Here is a 24,558-nt window from a genome sequence, read left to right as displayed (position 1 = left end):
TATTTGTATTGTTTAATTTGTTGGGACCAACCGATCCAACAAACTGGAAGTGAGAAGGAACCAGGTAAGTGCACCTATTCTACATTTTTCAAAAGGATCACAGGATTATCAGTCTGAGGGGCCCTGCAACTGCCCACACATGTCCAGTATGGTCACATTTAGGGGCAGATTTAGAAATTCAAATTTTTTCTTAAATAACATCCCAGTTGAATTGTATATTAGAGTATATTAGTATTTATTAGAGTAAAAAAAAATTCAACCTTTGATAAATGGGCAAAACTGGGGTTAATCAGTAAGGAAGGCCAGTAGTAGGATAAACAAGAAGCACAGAAAAATGCTATTTTCTTACCATTCATCAGGTCCAGGATAAAGCAGAGTTTATCAGGTGTATGAAATGCATACGTCATACATACTATGAACGGACAGTCCTGCAAATACATAAAAAATGCATTTAATGAAATCATTTCAAATAGTGATGCAACTGTAAAACTTTCATTCTCAACATGCTTGACTTTATATTATTGTTGGTAATATTACCGTTATGCCCTGCTCTGGTAAGTTTACAATCTCAACACAATACATAATAAAAGGCCCAGGTGCAATACATCATAACAACCTCTAAGATATTTTCTTTTAAACTCAGTAGATGTTACCAGCTCATTCGTTGCTTTCTGTGACTAGACCTTGTAGCAAATTTGCCCTCATATGTACACAAGACAAAAACCACATTGTTCAAGTGTGGGTCAAAAGGGAGAGAAAATATGCTGAACAATGTTGTGAAACTAGTGTGAAAGTGGGCTCAGGTAAGCAACAGTATGTGTGTAATACAAGGAACATCAGAAAACTGGGGGCCAATGTTTCTATAATACAGGCTTGTCCTTAAAATGGAAGACTCATGTAATATAGCAGTGGCTTTTGGACTTTTTCAGTTCAAGCCCCCCTTGGAGGTCTAACCTTTGGACAGGTGACAGCAGTGTTACAAATATACAAAAATATTGGTGTATCAGTCATTCAGTCATAGTCCTAAAACCTAGGACAGCAAAATACATTTTCATCTTTTCATCATAATTGACCTTCAAATTCGGCTCATTGGTGTATCTAGAAGAATAAATATGCTGTCTCCCTACTTGGGTGAAATTCACTCTCAACACTTTTATATCTAACAATGGTGGTAGCTCCACATATTTTACACAAGAAACATTTGTGCATGAAGTGTCTCTCTCTCTCTCTGTGACCCCTGTCTAATTCTGAGTTAGGGTTACAGCTACCAACATAGAAGCACAAACATAAACCACCACCCATTTATCAGTAGTGATCTCTTCTTGCTGAGAAAACATGCAGATAAAATCAATAAAAAAATCTTTATTTTACTAATGGCACTAACACATTTGTCGAACTGTCCCTCCCTCCCTGAAACTGTGGCAGTGATATATTTACCAGGCTTTCCACACAGACTCAAAGGGTACTAACGACAATCACCAGTTTTTAGGTTAGTCCTCCCTGAGGGCAAAATATAATCATGGCAGTGTCATGTTTATAAATTAATCCTTCAGTGGCTGAGACTGCACTACTGTACAAATATGCTTAATGGTTAGTTCCTACTAGGCACACTTCTACTAAAGCAAACACAGGTTTAGGGGCCAGATCCTACTAGGCCAAAGAAACAGTCATTTTATTTGGCATCGTTATTAGCTACAACATCAAAATAGATATTCGGGATACAAAACTCAAAAGAACCTCATTATTCCCTTTGTTTTGGCAAATTAGTCATAACAAACAAATTAGTATTGATGAAAAGTAGATTTACTACTCAAATATACCAGCACAGATCTGTGGCCTGTTTTGTACCAAAGTGAGAATAGCCACAAGCTAGTTTTTTGTCTGGAATGTTACTTTATATTTAGTAACGGGAGGATGTAAGTTTATTTAGTTACATATTTTCCCAAGTGATTTTCAGAGTGCTTTAAGTCTTAGGGTGACATTTTTCCTCCTGAGAGGCAACCATGCAAATTTGGTAGCTACAGCTATAATGGAAACAAAAAATGAACCGACATACCACATTTATTCATTTTGTAGTCTGCAGTAAATGTGTAAATTGTATTAATGCTTCTCTCTTCTCCCTTACAATTTCTTTCTCACTTCCCTCCCATCCCAGACCATATTATTATGTGATTACTGTTTATCATAAAAATTTACTGTAAAATATTAACCTTAATTAGCCACAATTTCTGCAGACTAGAAAATAATTACCATTTGTGCTAAAGATAAAATTAATAGTCACATACTTCACTTCTTGCACCCATTACGATGCAAGAAATGGCATTGTAGCAAAAACGAATTGTTTTAATGTAAACGAAATTTAACATAAGTTAATCAAAAATAGGATAAAAATAATCACCTGCCGTGATCTTCTAATCATTGCTAATTACTAATTAATTACCAATTAAAATGAGTTTCTCTAGAATGTTAAATAACAAGATCGTAAAATAACTACATTTTAAGAATAATTATCTTATGTACCTTCCTCCTGCTAACTGATATAAATTTCCAATCGGTCATGAAGAAAAGTACAGTGCAAAAACGACAGTGTATTAAATGTCTGCTGTAATACTACAGAATAACTGATGGATGGCAAACAAACATTCTGAGAGCTTTTACAGGGATTTACAATAATTGTTGCTGGGTGGTTCTACGAGTAATTGTTTCAAACTCAAATTAGATAATGAACCCTGCTCTGTAACATAATGCACTGATGTGCTGTGACAGTACTCAACAGGTACTCAAGGATGGGACCAACAGACTGAGTGGGGTACAATTCAGTTGCAAGTAATTATAATTTCACTTTCACATTAATGGGCCTATTTATCATGCTGTGTTAAACATTGGAGAAAAACATAATGTTTTTCAGCAATTACATTTCTACAGTCACCTACAAGTTAGAAAAACAAAAGCAAATTTCTGATTGGTTGCTATGGTCGACATCATCAGTAACATCAGTCATCCTCCACTTTTTTTATACAGCACGATAAATAGGCCCCTTAGGCTAGTTTGCTCTTCTCCCCCTTAGGCTAGTTTGCTCTTGCTCCTCTTGTTGAAATGTGTGGTATCACCATGCGTAGAATGAACTAGTTCTGTGAGACATTTAACAAGAAGGTTATATATGCCTTTAAGTCTAGAAAGAGATTTAGTAAGATTGCTGAACAACTGGACATCAATGTAATTGAGGTTGTTTCTGTTAATGCCAGGTATTAGTACCAGAGGTGTAATTACCAAGGGTGTTATTTCCATGTAAGGAAACGGCATATCTTAATTTTTTTTTGTTGAATAAATTATTGTCAATTTTTTTTTGTTTTACATCATCTGTATCTTTAGATAGCGTTTCTATGAAGATCAAATATTGATATGTCCACACAAATAACTTTACATGTTATCTATATAAAACAAATGTATTAGCTATAGGCCACCCATCAAGGATAACTACCCGGCTGTTGTCAGGATCACCAAACAGTTAGATGTATTGGCAAGAACATATTATTTTAATACTATATTGCACATCAAGAAAGTATCTGAAAAAAGATTCTTAATAAAAACTAGTGGAAAAGGTGAAGCACACAGAGTGGGAACTATATATATATATATATATATATATATATATATATATATATATATATATATATATATATATATATTATATATATATATATATATATATATATATATATATATATATATATATATATATATATATATATATATATATATATATATATATATATATATATATATATAGGTGAGTTTTCCATTAGTCTTGGGTTTCCTATTTGTGGACAAGTATGACACTGGTTAGCATAACAGTTACAATTTTCTTCAGCTTGCACTATAGAAATAGTGAAACAATATTGGTTAATTTACCAGAATATTTACAATCTGTTAGGAGAGCAAGATGTGACAAAACTAAAGTTTGGACCTGTAGTTATGCTTCCTTTTTAGGTTTCCCTCCTGTCTGCAGGAAGAGACCACTAAACATTTTTTGCTACGTACAAATAACAGTGCCCTCCAAGGTGTCCAAAAGTTATCAGGAGAAACTCAGTTTATTAGACTATGAATGTCTAATGCCGACAACAGATAACAAAGCTAATGTGCAGTTGCTGCATTAAAAGTACAAGTATGGGACCCGTTATCCAGAATGTTCGGGACCTGGCTTTTTCCCGGATAATGGATTTTCATACTTTAAAGGGGACCCGTCACCCAAAAAAATTATTCAAAATCCTATTTTATCAGATTAGTCAAGGAAAATGAACTTTAACTACACTATATAAATTATTTGAATCTTGTTTCCATCAGTCTGGGAATTCATAATTATAACAAGCAGGCAGGAGCCATTTTGTGGACACTGTTATTAAGAGAAGTCTTGTATCATCTCAGAATCTTGTTTGTGCACCAGAATGGGGGACCCAATGTCCATCCCCATGTCCTGGTTACACAATTAAATAGTGAAGAGATTGGGGGGAATGTGGGGAGAGCAGTGACATCTAAGAAGTGCTGAATTGAAAGTGAAAGTAATTGTCTGCCCCGCCTCTATGCCACGGGCATAGAGGAGGGGCAGACAATATTTGATTGACAGCTGAGGTTTTTAAATGAGCTTACAACAGCTATGAATGCTTAAATAAAAAATAGAAATTGGATTTCATGTTTAATTTGAAAAGGACTTTTATTATACAGATTTTTGTGTCTGGGTGACAGGTCCACTTTAAGTCTACTAGAAAATCATGCAAACATTAAATAAAGTCAATAGGCTGGTTCCACTTCCAATAAGGATTCATTATATCTTAGTTTGGATCAAGTACAAGGTACTGTTTTAATATTACAGAGAAAAAGGAAATCATTTTTAAAAATGTGGATTATTTGATTATAATGGAGTCTGTGGGAGACCTTCCGTAATTCGATGCTTTCTGTATAATGGGTTTCCGGATAACGGATCCTATACCTGTACCTACATATTTTATGAGTGCCGACACACCACATCAAAATGAGATCATATTAGCGTGTTCAAAATCAAGATCCATATAGTACTCTGGGGAAAATGATTGGAACTATCACAAAAAATAAGGACTGCTATAAACTAAGCTGTTTAAAATTAAATGTATTTTTATTAAGCCCTTTTGATTATCCATAGGTAGAACTGTGTTTTGATCAACAACAGTAGACCTGTTTAAACAGCAAAGAGTTCACAATTCTGCAAACATCCTTGGTCTCCATAGCAATGGAAGACAATTTTATGCTGAACATAATGCAGTTATTGTGAATCTAAAGTGCAATTCTTCCCTAAGAGTCCTTCAAAGCATTTCTGATATATGGTGTCAGTCTTAACCCTCCTGAAACTCAGTACTAATCTTTGTATTGCTTGTGGGGATTCAGCTTAACAGAAAGGGATATATTTCAGTGGATACTCACTCCTGTGCTGACCAGGGATAACATGATTCTTTCATTTAAGGCCAGTGTCTCTCCTTGTTTCATCTTGATTCTTTTCTTGTCTAAACATTTCATTGCATACCTAAAATAACAAAAAAACATGGTAATAAATGTATTCTGCCTTAAAACGAACTGCTACACAAGGTGTATATTTCCATACACATGACACTCGATAGATAGACTGAGACTTCCTTAAAAAAACTGGATTGGCCTATGGTAAATTAAACAAAAAATGGGAAGGAGTACTTCTGTAACCAGGAGATATTTGAGTACCACTCTAATTGATTCTGACCATCAAAACTGGCTAAAGACGCTGAACTTAAGCACAGTACAATGGTATGTCTTCAACTAAGGTTGTTGGACATAATAACCCAAATTTGTTATCACTCTCATAAAAGTGTACTTACATTTTACCAGTATCTGCTTTTCGACAGCCATATACTTCTCCAAATCCACCTCTTCCAATTATTCGGTGAACACTGAAGTCATTCATGGTCAACTGGTATGGAGCCATTACAAGAAATAAAGTTAGGTGTTTATTTGCATGAATTTCTCTTTCATTGTTCTTTAATAACAGTACCATTTACCCATTATGAGTCAATTAATGTTATAAAAATAACTTACATGAATAATTAGGTCTTTAGAGGGGTTTTTTTTGCTTTTTTTGCTCATGATCACATTTTTCAAAAAAAAAAAATAAGAAGCTTGTTGTCTGAAACTTTGTGAACATTTAAATTTTTTCAAAAAATGTGATTTATAGACATTTCTTGGTGTTAACACTCAATCACATACTCTTATTTATCAAAATAACTTTTAAACATGCATGAAATTAAAAGATCCCACAATCCTTTTAACATATGCACTGATTCTATTGTTGGCCCAAGGATGACCACTTTGGTGGCAAAAATGGGCAAACATCTGCTCCTTGGCAAATGAAAAGATCTTTCATGTATGGGCATTATTACAATGCAATGGCAATATATACTGTATCTACAGCTACCAGAAACAGAAATTAACACATTGGCAGAAGACTAAAGTAGTTATACAGAAAATAAACGTACACCCACTGAAGGACATGAAAAGTCTATTTCACTGGGGGGGGGGGGGGGTGCTAAAATATTAGGTATCCCCCAGTACAGACTTTTTTCCACAGGCCAATGCTCTCCAAAAAATGAGCACCAGCCCAGGATATAGTGAAATAGCATTTACATGTTCTTTAATGCAGGGTTAGAGCATGCAACTGTAACTGACTTGTGTTATTTAAGAACAGAGGTCATATGGCCTCCATCAAATGAAAAAAAAAAACAACTTTCTTTAGAAGAGGGATGAGGTAGGAAAAAACACTACTACATCAAATCCTCTACATAGTTTACAATTGGCATTTACAAAATTTACAAATAATTTCCTGACTTCAATTTCTTTTATAGTAGCAGTATACCGCACTGCTTAACTTGAGCTTTTTCTATTGTTTTTATCACAAAAAATGAATTGTCTTGTTATTTCTTAAAGTGAATTGGGCAAACAGGGCTAAACATACTTTTTGTTTATAATTTTAATCGCAAAAATGATTTATCAGTTTTGGTTAGTATCTTGAGGGAAAACTACTCCATATTTCCAATTGCCTGAGTTTTGCCCAGTGGCGACGGGCCTGCTACAAGGAGGGGTCCCTGGCGCGCACAGCAACCATAAGAGCACCCCCCTGCCAGCCCCCCCCACAACTTGATTGTGAGCATGAGTGCTGCAGTGGATGCGTTTAATGTAAACTTAAAGTAATTATTTAGTATAAAAATAAAAACTGGGTAAACAGATGTGCAAAATAAAATATTTTTTTTAATATAGTCAGTAAGCCAAAAATATAATGTATAAAGGCTGGAGTGACTGGATGTGTAACAATATAGCCAGAACTCTACTTCCTGCTTTGCAGCCCTCTTGGTTTCCACTGAGTAACTCAGAGTTAAAGAGATGAAAAGCAGGAAGTTGTATTCTGTTCTGTTATGTGAGACATCCGGTCACTCCAGCCTTTATAGATTAAATATTTGGATAACAAACTATATTAGAAACATGTTTTATTTTGTACAGCCTATCTATTTACCCAGTTTTTTTTATATTTACACTGGACTGTTCCTTTAAAAAGTGGCTGGGTAGAGAAATTTCCAGACCACGGGGTCTGCTTTCTCTATAGTTACGCAGCTGGTTTTATCACATCTTTCTCAGAAGTAGCGTGGGCAACAGAACTCTCTAGGTGCTTTAATGGTTGCAGCAGCTTGGAAATTAATCAGAATTGGTTGATAACATGTGGATCTTTTCTACAGTTTTTCCTTATCCTGTAAGTCTAACCAGTGCAAAATTTGTACTTGATTGATTGATTTGTACTTACATGAATATTTAGCTCCACATTTTTCCACTGGCAAAATCTAGTAAACCTGTCACTGTAAAATAATAAAAATTTGTTCAATGTGTGATTAGTATAGGGATAGAAACCTCACTGAAAACTAGTGACTAGCTTAATATGGAAACCAATTTAAAGACGTGGTTCACCTTCGGGTTAACTTTTAATATCTTAAAATTCTAAGCAATTTTTCAATTGCTCTTCATTATTTATTTTTTATAGTTAGTGACTTATTTGCCTTCTTTTTCTGAATCTTACCAGTTTTCAAATGGCACTGAACCCATCTAAAAAAAACAAATGCTCTGCAAGGCTACAAATTTATAGTTATTGCTTCTTTTTATTACTCAGCTTTATATTCAGGCTAGTGATATGTGGGCTGGCCTGATAACCCGCGGGACCCATGGGTTCGGGCCGACCTTGCACTCTTCCTCGAGGGTGCTGGGGAGGTGTGGGTTGAGTTCTTCTCCTGCTCTCCTCGCCTGCCACCGTCAAATGCTGGCTTCCAATTTCCGGGTTAGTCTTTTATAGATGCTGCGCCTGTTTGCCCTGTCCCTTTTGTCACGTCATAGGCGGGGAGGCGCGGGTCTATAAAAGCAACACGGAAGACGGATGCAGACGGGCATGCTCCAAGGGAGGGCGGGTTAGGTTTGGGTGCTGGTCGGGAAAATCCCGACCCGCACATCACTAATTCAGGCCTCTCCTATTCATATTCCAGTATCTTATTCAAATCAGTCCATGTTTGCTAGGGTAATTTGGACCCTAGCAAAAAGATTGCTGAAATTGCAAACTAGAGAGCTGTTTAATAAAAAAAAAAAAAGGTAAATAACTCAAAAAACACAAATAATAAAAAAACGAAAACCTATTGCAAATTGTCTCAGAATATTACTCTCTACATCATACTTGGGGCAGATTTATCAAGGTTCGAATTTCGAAGTACAAAAAACTTCGAAATTCGACCATCGAATTAAAAAACTTTGAATTCGAATATCGAATTCGAAGTTTTTGCAACAAATTTGGCAATGCTGCAGTCGAATAAAAATCGAACGGTTCGAACGATTTTAGCGATCAACCGAAGGATTTTTATTCAATGTGTAAAGACTTGGAAAAATGTTGTAAAAGGTCCCCATAGGCTAACATAACACTTCGGCAGGTTTCGACAGTACTTCGATTATCGAATAGTGGAATATTCAAACGATTTTTACTTCAAATCGAAGTTGAAGTAAATTTCAAAGTCATAGTATCCTATTCGATGGTCGAAGTATCCAAAAAATTACTTTGAATTCCGAATTTTTTTACTTCGAAAAATTCCCTCGAATTCACTTCGACACTTCGTAAATCTGCCCCTGAAAGTTAATTCAAAGGTGAACAACCCCTTTAACTGCAACGGCTGTCCAGTATTTTGCAGAATATATATTATTTCTAATAAAATATGTTTTTTTCTAGGATAGTGGTGAATGGTGAAAAGACACACAAACAAAGATGGCCAAAGGGCTGCTGGGCCCACATTGCAACCTTTTTAAATACATAAGTGCAGTGTTTCATGTCAATGGTACACGTATGAATGGCAGTTGAGCACTTGTGGTAGGACTGTCTATCTGGATGTAGACCTCTAATTATTATTATTATCAAGTATTTTTTAAAGCGCCAACATATTGCGCAGCGCTGACATTTAGTGATATACATCCTTACATTTGTCTGGGACCTTACATTTTACAGCATGCATGTAAAATTTGTATGTAAGCATTTATACATTTTTACCTCTCTATAAACTTCTGGAATATAATCCCGCGAAGGCTGTCACATATTTCTTCTATGTATGGCTGAAATAGACCAGCACAAAACACAAGGTAAAAGACATGCCATTAAAAATAAAAACATTTTCTTCACATTAATCTATATCTATATTGCTTCTAAGCCAGCAACTACCTGAAGATACAAAGTGAGGCTATGATCAGCACTGCCGGTAACATTGCATCAAACCTGCAAGCTAAAACAATATTTCAAGAACTAACGTTCTTACGATTTACACAAATAGTAGTATCAAGCACAATTAAACAGCTATACCAGTTTCTATGAGGATCTTTTACCAACTTAATACTTATTTCATAATTACCACTACGTTGGGTTAGTGTAACAGGCAGTTCATATCATGCAGCTATAATGGCAATGGCATACTGGGCAGTTAATAAAGTCAATTCACCAAACTGTGTAAAATGTTTTACACCAAAAAGACAATGTCATAAGTGGCATAAAAGTGCTATTTATCAAGCGGTGTTGTTCATTTATTAAATTAACAGGCAGAATTCATTAGAAAGTTACCAGTGGCAAGAAAAAAATCTTGTGAGCAAAAAGCAACAACTTTAAACTTATTATGATTACACAGCTGATATCAGAAGTACTGTATATACTACGCTTCACTTTCATTACACACCTTAAAGGGCATGTAAAGTCTAAAATAGAATAAGGCTAGAAATGCTGTATTTTGCATACTAAATATAAACATGAACTTACTGCACCACAAGACTAATCAAACAAATAATTTATGCTTTCAAAGTTGGCTACAGGGGGTCACCATCTTATAACTTTGTTAAACATCTTTGCAAGACTAAGACTGTGCACATGCTCAGTGTGGTCTGGGCTGCTTAGGGGTCGTCATAAACAAAGCTGCTTGAGTTCTGCATGGCTGGAAAGTAAGGCGGGGGCTCCCCCTGCTGTTCATAAGTATGATTGTTTCCCTGCTCAGCAGTTAGGGACCATCTGACAATTCCTATCCACAGCAGTAAATGAAGGGAGAATTTCACTGCATACAGTCAGGTTTCTTATATAAACGGTAAACATTTTTTAATTAAAGTATATTGGAGATAGGTTTCTTTTTCATTAAAGAAAGTAAAAATGGGATTTTAAATTTTTGCCTTTACATGCCCTTTAATAAATACATGTGGTTTTACCCAGTGTTGCATAGCGTTTAAGTGATATGTGGTGAATTCCAGCACCATCTTTTTATAGAGCTTGATAATAATTAACCCAACAGTTCCCAACTTCCCACATAATGTTCACAATGAGACAGCAGTTGTGTCTGTTCAAAATAACCTTGAGTGCTATTGTCCTAGCTATGATATTTGGGGTGCAGTAAGAAAGATTTAGGTTTTAATGAATAACTAAAGTATACAAACAGGGATAACTTTTAAAAGGATAGTTTTTAATGTTTCATGGTTTTCATGGCAACAGCTTCATAAGAGAGCATTTAATTAATATGCCCATCCATCCATTCCTGACAAAATAGGAAAATTAGGCGACCTGAAATAAGCAGCAAATAAGTTTACACAAACAAAATAGTTGTATGCAACTAATGGCATTTGTGATAATCACAAGTGCAATTACTCACATAAACTACTCCCCCAAGCAACAATGGTGCCTAATTCACTATCAATTGCATGTGGGTTGCCTAGGCAGTATCAGTGCATTATGGACTATTTTACTCCAGAAGCTGAGCATTTTTGCATCATGTTGTCTTTTGTAGCATCACATCAATGAGTGTCCCAACTGCACTGCAGAGGAATGTCTTTCACCTTTGATTTTTCCAAATATTGGGGGAAATAGTTGTACCTATGCACACTTATTTGTACATTAAATATTTGGGCATGATGTTCACAAAGTTTTATAGAATAAAAATACTATAAGGGCAATCAAAGCAATATATCATGGGAACACAGCTAATGGGGATCAATGACATACAGAAAATAATTTGTAGCCAAGTACTATAATTGGTGCTCTGAGAAGTAAAAGTTGCATCCATAGACTCCTTTTGTCTGTCTTTCCTAGTAGGGCACAGGCACCAAAAGTGACACCACAATGCCATTATGACTAGAAGTCCAGCAGGAAGGAAATGGAACTTATGGCCCCACCACTGCAGTACCTTCCTGCCAAACATAGCGTATTGAAACACTAGAACACCAACCTCAAGGGGTGAATCAAGTTGCAACCTTGCACAGTTTCTCAAATGAAATTTTTTGCACACCCAAGACGTGCCAATGGACTAAGTTTCAATGCTCTGAATAGGTCTAGCAAATGCAGCTTCTTTTCGTTTAAAGTTTAGCACTGGGTAAAAAGAAAGAAAGGTAACAGCAGAGATTCCACGGGTCCTCCATGCCTTAGTTCTTCCCTCTGTCAGTCCCTGGCTGTATAGAGGAAAGCAGTTTCCTTCAGATGCTACTGGCAGCACTTAACTTCCGTTTGCCACTACAATGGTATCTCAGACTAAATGTGCCAATGTCACCATCATCTATTTATATAGTGACAGCTATTCACATTAATTTATAACAAAACAGGGGTCTTACAATAATTCAATAATAGAATAAAAAAGAATAAAATAAAAATAGGATCAGGGAACCCTGGTCATATGTCCTGAAGGAAAGGAATTAAAATAAAACAACTTAAAAGAAATTCAAATAAGCAAAAATATAACCCTCTGATGGATGCCATGACCCCACCTCAGAAAAGGGAACTAAAAACACAGAAAAGCAAGACACAGAGCCAAGATTATAAGTGGAGTGATGGATTTCTTGTTTTGAATGGCCTGCCTCCTAAAGGGAATTAACTTCTAGTACGTGTGCCCCCCTAGGAAAGACAGAGGAAAAATAATGAAATATAGGCCCAAAGAATGTTCCATCTGCAGAGTGTTTCCCCAACTCATTTGATATTCACTGATGGATGAAAAACAACTGAAGGTAAACAGCTGTCAGGCTGTGAACTGATCAAGCCTTGGGCGGTGTGCTTAGGGCAGCTTATTAGATAATGTTGGACATCCTGAGAGCAGCTATTTTAGGTACTGTATGTGTCATTGTGCTTTGCTAGCTTCCTTAAGCCTCATTTCCAATAAACACTTCTATAATTGAGCACATGCCTGTGCATTAATCTATTCCTGCAAATCTGTTTCTTCAGCTAAAAAAAAATCTATTTGCCAGTGTAGGCATTATTACAGAGCACATGCAAAAATGCAATAGTGTATATAAGCTTGTTACTATTATTGGTATTATTATAACAAAAAGGTAGTAAGGTTTAAATAAAGTAAATTACACATTTTATATTGGTGGCCAGATATATTTATATGATATTTATATAAACTTCATCTTCACATGCCTCAAATGAGCTTTCCTAGAAAGAGGGACCAAAAGGGATGAGGCCAATGATATGTATACCATCAACAAATTTCCAGGGGCATATCTGGGTTGTAATTAACATGTGGATAAAGATCACTTTAGCAGTGAACTTTGTATAGTGATTTTTAAAGAACCAATAACACCAAGAAATGAAAATGTCCTTAATGTGTTTTCACATGGTAAAAGGGCACAAATACCCCCTTTTTGGGATGACTAGGACTCGAGCCTTCCTTAAAACAGCAAAAATTAATGTTTTTGTTATTTATTGAACTAAACAGGGTAAACGTGGAATATTAAAATGCTTTAGGTTTCCAGTCTACAATTGTTCTTGCGAGCAATTGTGGTAAAAAGTGAGGGTAATAATCAGATTACCAGTTCACAGATAACTGCATAAACTACTGTTTGGACTTTTGCCTGTATTTAAGCCAAAACAAACACAACAAAGAAGGGAAAGTAGAGTGTTATTTATACCTAGTTCATTATGTCTATTTGCATTAACTGAGCTGGTTTAGCAAATTCTAAAAACAAAACAATGATCAGTAAATGTTTTATACATTATTATAAAAAAAATAAAAGATTGATGCATATACTACAGCATATATTCTACTTATTAAGCTCTGCAATGAATATGCATTCTTTAAGGCTAAACTGAATTAATCGGGCTGGATTGTGGTTAGATAATAAACGATGGCTAATACAACAGAGGTCAAAACAAACATATTACATTAAAAAGCAAGACTCCTGCCACAATGAAAATATTTTTCAATGAAATAATTATGCAAGGTGTAAATAAATGACAATTTATGTCATACAAATCCATCTTAATTGTTAGTGTATCTAGATCCAAAAATTGGTTTATTCTAGCCTTATACTTATCAGGCCAACCAGACTGACAAAAAGAAACGGAAACTATGTAATTAGCCATAGAGTAGTATTACAACAAAAAGCGCAAAATGTAAAAAAATCTCAATGGACTGTTATGCCAGAAGTCTTAATGGACTGTAATGCCAGGAGTCTTAATGGACTGCTAAAAGGTTGAAGAATCTGGACATGAATTAAAGAAAAAAAAAGTTAACACATTTGGGATATAAATATTAGAAAAAAGGGAAGCTACAAAGCAAAAAAAAAAAAAAGCGCACAGCCATAGAAACCAGTTATTGCTACTGAAACTGCATACAATGAATATTTTAACATTATTTTAATAACTATGGAGGTACAGGTATGGGACCTGTTATCGAGAATGCTCGGACCAGGGTGTTTCCGTATAATGTATCTTTCTGTAATTGTAATCCTTTCTCCATACCTTAAGTCTAGTAAGACATCATTTAAGCATTAAATAAACCCAACAGGCTGGTTTTGCTTCAAATAAGGATTAATTATATCTTAGTTTGGATCAATTATAAGATACTGTTTTATTATTACAGAGAAAAAGGAAATTATTTTTAAAAATTTGTATTATAAAAAAAAAAAATTGTATTATTTGGATTTGTATTATTTTGTATATAAAATGGAGTCTATGGGAGACAGCCTTTCCGTAATTTGGAGTTTTCTGGATAACGGGTTTTCGGATAACGGATCCCATATTTGTATAACATTCCAAAGGATTTTGTGATGTCCACTGAAATGCGTAATTTTAAAGTGAAGGTTGAAGTAACTCTGGCTTGCATGTTTCGTAAACGTACACACATATAGGCATTTAGGCAGGGTGCTTGTTTAAATACTGCAGCTTTTTAGTTAAGCATTTCGTTTTATGTTAGATTGAGCAAATTATATTGTACACCTTTTGCTGGAACAAATTGAATAAAGCATTGCATTTAAATTAACAAAATACTTAATGGGCCGTTTTTAACAAACTAAATCAACCACTTAGCTGCAGCAACATTTTTCTCACACTGGGTATATTGCCTACCTCTCCTGACCAACCCAAAACTTAATATACCCTCTGCATAATACTATCTGGTATGACACAGAGCTTTTACAAAATAATTCACTTATCACAGAAATGCATATGTATATTCTGCCCCTCTCACAGGAAGAGAATACACCACTAATCGAGCCCTCAAGGAGCAGCCCAGACCCATTCCACACAACTGCCTCTCCTGACCTCCCCCCACTTGATCGCATAAAGAATTAATGTGCGTAAACCAGATATGCGCTGGCAGGGTGGGGGACGGCGCAGAGGGGGATTTGCTGCCTGGTGGGCACATAGTCCAGATCCGGTCCAGGAGTCACCAGATAACTTGGTTACTGTCAACACACTTCAGCATCTCCTGATTATGGAAACAGACTGATTCTCATGTGAGTCATCTAGTTTGATTTGTTAAATTACCGTTAGATGTTTTACACTGATACTTTTTATATTCAAAAATATATATAGCTATAGATAGGTAGCACACAGTTAGAGAAAGACACTACCCGAGTGCTTGTACGGAATTCCAAGTAATAGACAGCAGCATGTTATATGGCACTCACACTATGAACACGTTTTTTAAATTAATAAAGTGAGGTTTATATCACTTAAACACATTTGTATGTTTTGAATGTTTAATAAACACATTATAAAACAACAACAAAAAAAATACTAACCAGATCCCAAAACATATTTGGCCAAAATCAGGGCCAGAATTTGGACACCATAGCAAAGGCAAGCATTGACTGAAGTGGTATAAAGATAACCAAAATTGGAAAAAGATGTTTCCTTAAATGAAGCAGCAAACATCACCATCTATAAGTTTGGGTTTGGATATCAGAAAAATACTTGCCCAAAATGCCAGTATTACATCACACAAGAAAGAAAAAAAACGTGCTTACCTGAAATAATGTAGGTGGCACTTGTTTCTTAGCTAAATGGGCTTGAACATGATCTACAGCTTGCTTAGAGAATGGCTGTGAAAAAGAAGAAAGCATTTTTTAAATTATCAATACAAACCAATTTTAGATGTATATATTTTTAAAAAGTATTCCAACAAAAGGAATACTGAGCTGTATTGTTGTGTCATAGATACATGGCTGTACTTATTAAGACATTTAAAATCTATATCATTTATAATTCTAAGACTACCCCTCTAACAGTGGTCAAACTTTGAAAGTTAGACAAAGATGTAGGCTATAGGCTGTACATAAAAAGCCTATATGAAAGATCTGTGCAACCTAAGCCACATTATAGGAAAATAATGTGAATAGATATAAAAATCATAATTGAATATGAAACACAAAGTATAGTCAAACTAAGCTTGAGAATATTTAAAATTGTACTGTATTAAACATTTTTTAAAATTGTTTTCCATTGGAATTGATGTTTTAATTGGGTCGAATGTGACCCATAGCAACCAATTTGCAGGTAGAATTTACCGGTTGCCTGTTTGAAAGAAACCATCTGATTGGTCACTTTGTGAATATCATTCCGTGACATCTTCATACTACAGGGTTAAAAGAAGTTTGATGGTGTCTAACAGATATAGTTCTAATGAGTATAGATACAGAATGCAAGTGGTTTAGGAAGTCAAGTAGTATCTTCAATTTTCATTTTAGTAACTGTTCCATACTAGATTTTTTTAGTTAATTTATTGATAAATACAGTAAAAATGTGGATGGGAGTTTGGTCTAAGTGGTTTTAAGAAAATAGTGAGAAATTTTCAGTTTTTAGTTAATAACCCCCTTAATCTTGAACAGGTTTCTCTTGTCCTTTAATTGCACAATTAAAGACTTAAGAGAACACATTATGCATTGTGTAACCTGAAAATGTTTCCATTTCAAGATAATACCTACATGTGAACAGGATAGGAGCTCTTTCATTATATATGTATCATAAATCTGTCGACTTCTACAAAGGCGATCTTCTTCAGAATCCAGCTTTTCATATTCTTTTATCTAAAATGGAAGAAAGGTATCAGTCTTGGTTTGTGCAAACAGCATAATGTTACATTATGTTTATATGGTACTTCACTTTAAAATTAACTTTCAGTATTATGAGAACAGTGATATCCTAAGAATTTTTTATAATAAGTTTGAAAGTGAATCTAAAATGCATTACAATATCCGTAGAAATATAATCCTCCAATAACTTATGGCCTTTGCCTGTTGTTAAATTTTTTTTACAACAGTGGGCAGGTTTACAAGCTTAAGAAACTGTTACACATGCAAATTTGATTTAAAGGTCATGCAATATAACAACAGAATAATAAAACATATAGCAAGAGACTAATAGAACTTACTCTTTCAACTGATTCAATAAAGAATAAGTATGTATACACAAGGTATGACTATCCAAATTACAGAAATATCCTATATCCGGATTTCTGGATAACAGGTGCCATACCTGTATAAAATGGCATTAAAAATCTCTTTTGCCTGTTTTATGGATGCAGCAGATCCAGGACTTGATTCAGCTGAATCCTTGCCCTTACATAGTATTCTTCTGGATCCTTCATATTTAGTCAGTCAAATCCTTAAGTACTGCACAATGAATGGCTACAATATTTTTCAACACAACACATTTACTTCCAAATGCAATGTGCAAATTAGGGTTTGTACTCAGCCACATTATTGGCAGAAGATTCATTTGAATCCAAAAAATACGGATATCATGCATCCCTAAAAACTAAAGTACTAACGGATCAATAGTATTCTGCATTGACCAAGACCTCCTTCCATCACCTTTGCATAATAAGCCCTCCCTGCTGTCTGCTGGTAGTCTATTTTAAGGAAAGAGTTATCAAAATGTGAAATTAGATCCTACCACAAAAAAAAAATTCACCCACTTTCTATTCATTCCTTTCTCCCATTGAGTGATTTTTACTGTGAGTTGCTCTAATCTCCCATTTTGATAAATCTGCCACTAAGGGGCAGATTTACTAAGGGTCGAATTTCAAAGTACAAAAAACTTCGAAATTCGACCATCGAATTAAAAAACTTCGAATTTGAATATCGAATTCGAAGTTTTTTCAACAAAAAATCATTTAAATCGATCGAATCGAACGATTTTTAGTGATCGATCGAAGGATTTTTATTCGACCAAAAAAAATTAGAAAAATGCTGTGGAAGGTCCCCATAGGCTAACATTGCACTTCGGTAGCTTTAATTTGGCGAATTATGAAGTCAAAGTTTTTTCTAAAAAGACAGTACTTCGATTATCGAATGGTCGAATAGTCGAACGATTTTTACTTCGAATCATTCGAATCGAAGTCGAATGGTCGAATATAGCCTATTCGATGGTCGAAGTACCCAAAAATTTACTCCGAAATTCGAAGTTTTTGAAATTTGAACATTCACTCTAGCTTAGTTAATCTGCCCCTCTGTGTTATACTGTAAACTTTAATGAGTTCTAGGTATTTGATGATTTGTATTAATTAGTAATTAATGTTATATTTCCATGACAGGCTAATTTTCATTTCATTTTTCCCCCTCCCTTAATTCATTTGTAATATAGTTGAGTTGTAAGTTTCTATAGAAACTAAATATCCACATGAGCGTGTGGTGAAGATGACAAAAAAAAAAATCAAGTATCTCTTCGATTTTTACAGTTATCAGAAAGGTTAAAAAAAAAAAAACATCTATTGCATTTTCAAATTAGCCTCATGAGATAACCATGACTTTCAGAATTTCCCAAAAGATCAAAATCAATAAGTTCATTACAATTGAAAGACTAGTGAATGGCAATACAACTTAAATGAATAAACAATGGAAAGAGACCGACTCATTGCCGGTTTTATAGATGCCCTTAAGTAATATAGTAGGTCAGATGCGTATAAGCTCATTGGCCATTTCTAATTTTGCACAGAGATGTTTCCACTTGACTCTCATTTAATAAACTGTAGCACACAAATAACGGTGAACTAATGAGATTTCTCAAGGATGAGAAGAGTACAAGCTGTCATTTTGTATGATCTATATATAGAGGTCATCTTTCAAGACCTTGGAGCAGAAAGAAAATCCTTAGATTCTGCTACTGAATTACATAAAAAAATAGAGTAAATGGTCAATAAATCTAAATGGTGCTTTTATCTCTGTGGAAAATTGTCATGTGTTGCATATTTTTAAAGTGATCCTTTTTAGTATAAGAGATATAGTTTCACACTGCAACAGATTTATAAACTTACTTTATTTTAGAAAAAACAAAAAGAACACTTCGGCTAATGTCAGACATTGCTTTCTTTCTGCTATACTCTAAGGGGGGGAATGTAATTAAAAGTTGCAAGCATTATTTAAAATTGCGCCTGTTCGAATGTTAAGCACTGCTCGCAATGTAAAAGCATTCGCTGGCGAATATTACACTGCGCATTTTCACTAAGCAAAGGTTTAGAGTTAACACCTGCTCTGGAGTTTCGTTAAATATTCTTGTGCAGAAAAGTTCGCAAACATTGTGATGAAATTGTTGAGGTCTTTAATCAGTCAAAAAGGAAGCAAACATGACCGCTAACATTTGCAAGCATCTCTGCGCAGGTTTTTTGCGCTAGCAAAACATAGAACATTCCCCCATAAGAATGCCAAACAGTGTTTTGGGGCTAACATCTGTCTCAGTGTGTACAATAACAGGTGGATGCCACTGAAGTCATTAGTATGATGTATGAGCAGTAAAGAGTGGTATTTGGAATCAATATTTGCTTTACTCAATGTAAACAAAAGTATTTATTCTTTTACCCTATATCTTTACTATGAGAACGTCGTAAATATAAAGTCGCACATATAAAAATATAGAGATAACGGATACCTACATTATGCACTGGAATAAAAAGGCATCGATTTTGCATTATATTGCTCTGTTCGAAACGCAAAAGAACTTTCTCCTCAAACCAAAAATGTAAACGCAAAAGTAAAGATTATTAAAAATAAAGCATGTGTCTGTTCTGGTGGATTCAACTGTTCATTTAAAGGAGAACGGTCGTGAAAATGAAAATGTAATATAAGCTTCTGTATAGTAAAATAAGAAACTTTCTATATACAATCAATTAAAAATTCTGAATCATTTCTAACGAATAAAAAAACAAACAAATACAAAAAGTATTGTAGAAGTGATACCTATATTGGCTAACAATAAAAAAAAATCCATTGCAAGCTTTCGGAGCACCAGGGCCCCTTCGTCAGGCAATACAAATGAAAGCTAGAAAGGCACAGCATATATTCTGTTAGATCAGTGAAAGGTATTCATGGGCAATAAATAGAAAGTTACAGATACATAGATAGATAGATAGATAGATAGATAGATAGATAGATAGATAGATAGATAGATAGATAGATAGATAGATAGATAGATAGATAGATAGAGATCAATTGTAGAGATAATACAATGAATTAGGGTGGGTTGTAAATAGTCCAGAAGTCTGGATTCAGTCAGGTCACATAGTGTGACATGAAACCTGACCCTAAATTAAGGCCCTGTCTTAATGTGTTAAATAACTCCATAAATTTGAATTCATAAATCTTCCTTCCGTTCAGTTTTCGAGTTTCCTTTTAGAATTAAGACCTGCATGTCCCGAAGACTGTGATTTTGACTGCAGAAATGCTGCCCCCACCGGTGTGCTACTGGCTAACACAGTTCCACAGTTTTTGTTTTGAGCTGAATCATTTCTGAAATAATCAAATTTATGCCTCCCTCTGCATCAGTTTCTCTTCATTCTCTCTTCATGCAGGAGTTGGGTGTCAGATATTCATTAACAGTTAGATCCAATATATTTTATAAAGGGAGATGTATTAGAGATCACTCAAGTAACCAACTCCAACACATGCAAAATGTAACAAAATAACGGACTTCGGTACAAACCCTGCATGTAGGGAAACAAGATTTCTGGTGATTTTAAAAGTGTGAGCTCTAATACATCATCTAGGCAAATGGAGCCCCTCCTAATGCTTTATTAGAATCAAAGTCTCCCAACTCCTGCATGAAGACAGAATGAAGTGAAACTGATGTAGAGTGGAAGATCGTGAAGAGTAACTTGATTATTTCAGAAATAGGCCAGAATTTGTATTTGATTATATTTAGAAAGTTTATTATATGCTGAAGCTTATATTCAATTTTAATGTTTTCGCGATTGATCCCCTTTAATTATTGCATTAAAAAATCTGATTAGGTAAAAGTCTCAAAAGGGTGACTACACATTTTTTATCTGCTGTCCTTTTAGGGGCCTAAACAGCTGCTACTACAGTGCATAAAGCATGGCCTGCTGTCACAATGCCTTCTCTGGTGGGCATTACGTAAAGAAAAGTAAAAGAACACTCGGTTTACTTCTTAGCCTGCCCCTCTCCGTTCTCAGACTACAATAAGCAGATTCTGTGTGACCCAGTGAACCTTGGGGTGTAAACAGAAAGGGATAGGCGCTGAAGCTAGCAGCAATTTGCTTGCTCAGCTACAGAAGGTATTTTGACAGCTGCATGAGACCCTCTGTCTTAAACACATTAGTTCAGGAAACTTGAATGGGCTGTAAAAGCAAAAAGTAATTACAACATTTGCTTTACTTTGAGCAAAACACTGAGTTTGTCATATGGTATAGGAAGAAAAAACTCTTTAAATAAAATAAAAATAGCAACATGTGCTGGGTGGGCAGTTGTTCCATTAATCAACATGGGGTAAAACATTTTAGCCAAGTAGTTTCTATATGAGGATCAAGGAGCGACAGTTATTGTGCTCCCGCACCTAGAGTAATGGGTGGATCTATAAAAAATAAAATATGGAATAAAAGTTACAGTGAGCATATATTATCTTAACAGACACACCAATAGGAGACTACAATAAACCAACTTGATATATTAAAATACGGTTAGGTGTGTGAGATTTTATAGTTATTAAGAGTAGAGTCATGGACACCCTACAAAACACTGGACAGCCATCCTTTTACTGTGGGTTTGTACAGTGAAGTGTAGATATGTGCTATGACACTTAATATACATGAGTGACTTTTCCTCTTCCCAAAGCTGGTATCTGTTTTTCCAGTACTGCTCAAGCCTGTTAAATTTACTCCTCCACATTTTACCAGTTTTGATTCCTAATCTGTTTCTGAGCTGTGCATCTTTGCCACCTGCAATGCTGTTTTCTGTGAATTTGATAGTTGACCGCAGGATTGGAGAGGCTAGGGCTAGTGATGGGTGAATAAATTCGCCTGGTGCGAATTTTAGGTGAATTTCCACGTTTTACTGCCGGCTAATAAACTTTTCAAAAGAAAAAAATTTAAAATTCTCTGTCTCACCAATGTATCTTGTCTGGGGGGGAGGGGCATAGGGATGTTACTGAATAGTCTCCAGAAAAAAAATCCCTACCTGGTGACTCCAGTTTTCATCATTATTTTGCCATATTATTAATGGCAAAACAATCATATTGCGGTTAAGTAATGTTGAATTTTTTTTTATCAGACTTAAGCTGGCCATAGATGTTGAGATTTTTAAAAGATCAGATACTGATCGTGAGACCACGATCTCCTCGGAACGATCGTACGAATTTACCATCAACTAAAAAGACCAATTTGGCAGGAAAACAAAGGGGAGCTTCCTGCTTGTCCCAGCAAACATAGATAGATTGCACTGGGACCAACAAAGATTTTTTGACCTGGCCGATCAATTTCCGACAAATGTCGGCCGAAAAATCGTAAGATGTACGATCGTTCGAATCCCACTAACCGCACGATAATTTCGAAGGATTGGTCGGACTTCCCTAAAATCGGTCATTCGGCAAGAAGAATCGTCGCGTCTATGGGGAGCTTTATGGTATGGAGATCAAAATTATAGAAAGACAACTTTTCCAGAAAACCCCAGGTCCCAAGCATTCTGTAAGCATGGGACTCTTTATTGTATTGCTTCTTTGACCAGGTGACAATACAGTTAGAATGTTACTGACATAATCTTACATTACACAACGATGTTTAGTAGTTCAGGGGGCTGTGCAACGTTTGCCTGAAATGAATTCCTCTGCCTGCTAAGGCAATCACCTGAAATTGCTCATGTACAGCAGTAAAAATTCTCATTACTTCAATTAATGTATAAATGCAGATTCACCACAATTTTACCAGCTGTCTGCAACTAATGAAGAATAGTACAAAAAAAACATGAATCATTTTTACATTAATATGCAAATATTTTATTGTTAAAATCAGCTCATGATTCACAGCAGGGATTAAATACAAAATGTACTTAATAATTTGCCATAAAAAGGGGATAAGCACAGTAACATTGGGCTAATGCTTAATGAGTTTTCTCTTTTAGTGCTTTATACCCCACAGCTATGATGAGTGCTTCTCCATTTGCAACCTCACGATGCTTTTCAGGCCACACTAACAGACAACGGGTACAGAGGTTGATGCATAATACTATTTTTTCTCCATGGAAACACGCAGCACAAACAGATGCAATCAGCCTGGCCTGGTTCACAAAGTTCTGTACCAAGGGCTGCTTAATTCTGCAATCTAATAACCAAGGATAGCCCCGTTTCCAGCACAGTTGCTAGGTAACTAAAGGATTTCCCAAACACAGATCAGCAGGCGCCTTTTGTTGTTATGCAAAGATACATCATTCCTGTCATATATAGGACTCTTGGAGACTAGCATTGTGGTCAGGATGAAGATTGTACTGTGAATTGGATCCTGTCATTATTAATAAATGCATGAACTTTTCCCTAGACGTACTCCATGTCAGTACGTTACGGGATAGCCCCTCCTCCCTGCTCCAATTAGAAGGAACCTCCCCAAGCCTTTAAAAGGCCACCACACCCACCTACCGGCGTCTTTTTTTTCCTTCTCTTATGCTCTTGGCTTTGTTCTCTGAACAAAGGCCTCAATCATTAGAAGCAAATTTTTGTTTTTCTCTTTTTATGCCTAGGAAAGCATTAGGCCTGCCCGGAAGGCGTCCTAGGGACAGGGGTTTTGGTCCATGGGACCTTTTTTCCCCCCAGCACACTACCTCAGACCTGGAGTCTTCTGAACTTCAGCTCCTGAATCAGGTAAGGCACTGAGGTGCAATGTTTGCTACTCCTTGTCTGCCTGTATTTCAGTTGCCTTCCTGTATTGCTATCAAGAGCATTGGGTGGCAGGTGCTTGTCCCCCCATTCGTGTGCCCTCCCGACCTGCCCAGAGGGCCTCAGGCGGCACTGGTGTATGTGGCCCCTACACCCCATTTTTACGAATGGGCGAGGGAGGTGGCAGTTAATTTAGGCTAATTAGTTAGGGGCCTGAACCTTACTGCCCCCTGTTACCTTTGTTTTATTTTTGTTTTAATGGGGGCAGGTCATGGCCAACTGCCTCCCTCAACAGACTTTCCTAAGGTGGAGGTAGTTAAAATAATAATAAAAAAAAAAATAAAAAATATAAAAAAGTTTCGCTATAGGCTTCATATTATAGCAAACTTGGGCCTGTGCAGGAAGCACCAACACTAATTATCCAATTTGCCTCAGTATAACCCACGCAGTTGCTTTGGGTTCCCTGCCTATACAGACACCAGCTGAGTATAATCAGCCCCCCACTGAGTGCAGACACCAGCTGAGTATAATCAGGTCCAGCTAAAGCAAGTGGAGATGGCTCCGCCCACTCTCTAACTCAGCAAGCGAGGAAGCTGCAGCCT

The 24,558-nt window shown here is 35.8% G+C and overlaps 1 protein-coding gene across 2 annotated transcripts in view; it reads right to left on the bottom strand.

The window, feature by feature from the left end:
* Positions 1-24,558, bottom strand: part of LOC108707086 (beta-adrenergic receptor kinase 2) — a 111,130-nt gene that overhangs the window by 25,426 nt on the left and 61,146 nt on the right. For both annotated transcript variants that reach the window (XM_018244037.2, XM_018244038.2), the window contains exons 4-10: positions 16,789-16,890; positions 15,832-15,906; positions 9,620-9,681; positions 7,850-7,901; positions 5,880-5,971; positions 5,455-5,554; positions 350-428 (exon numbers count right to left, since the gene is read on the bottom strand). In XM_018244037.2, coding sequence (XP_018099526.1) covers positions 350-428; positions 5,455-5,554; positions 5,880-5,971; positions 7,850-7,901; positions 9,620-9,681; positions 15,832-15,906; positions 16,789-16,890 — 562 coding nt within the window. The remainder of the gene's footprint in view (positions 1-349; positions 429-5,454; positions 5,555-5,879; positions 5,972-7,849; positions 7,902-9,619; positions 9,682-15,831; positions 15,907-16,788; positions 16,891-24,558) is intronic.

The sequence above is a fragment of the Xenopus laevis genome, chromosome 1S (genome assembly GCF_017654675.1).
Source record: "Xenopus laevis strain J_2021 chromosome 1S, Xenopus_laevis_v10.1, whole genome shotgun sequence".
In the NCBI taxonomy this organism is placed as follows: Eukaryota; Metazoa; Chordata; class Amphibia; order Anura; family Pipidae; genus Xenopus; species Xenopus laevis.
Note: the sequence above shows the minus strand (reverse complement) of the source record. Positions and strands in the feature narration are given on the sequence as shown.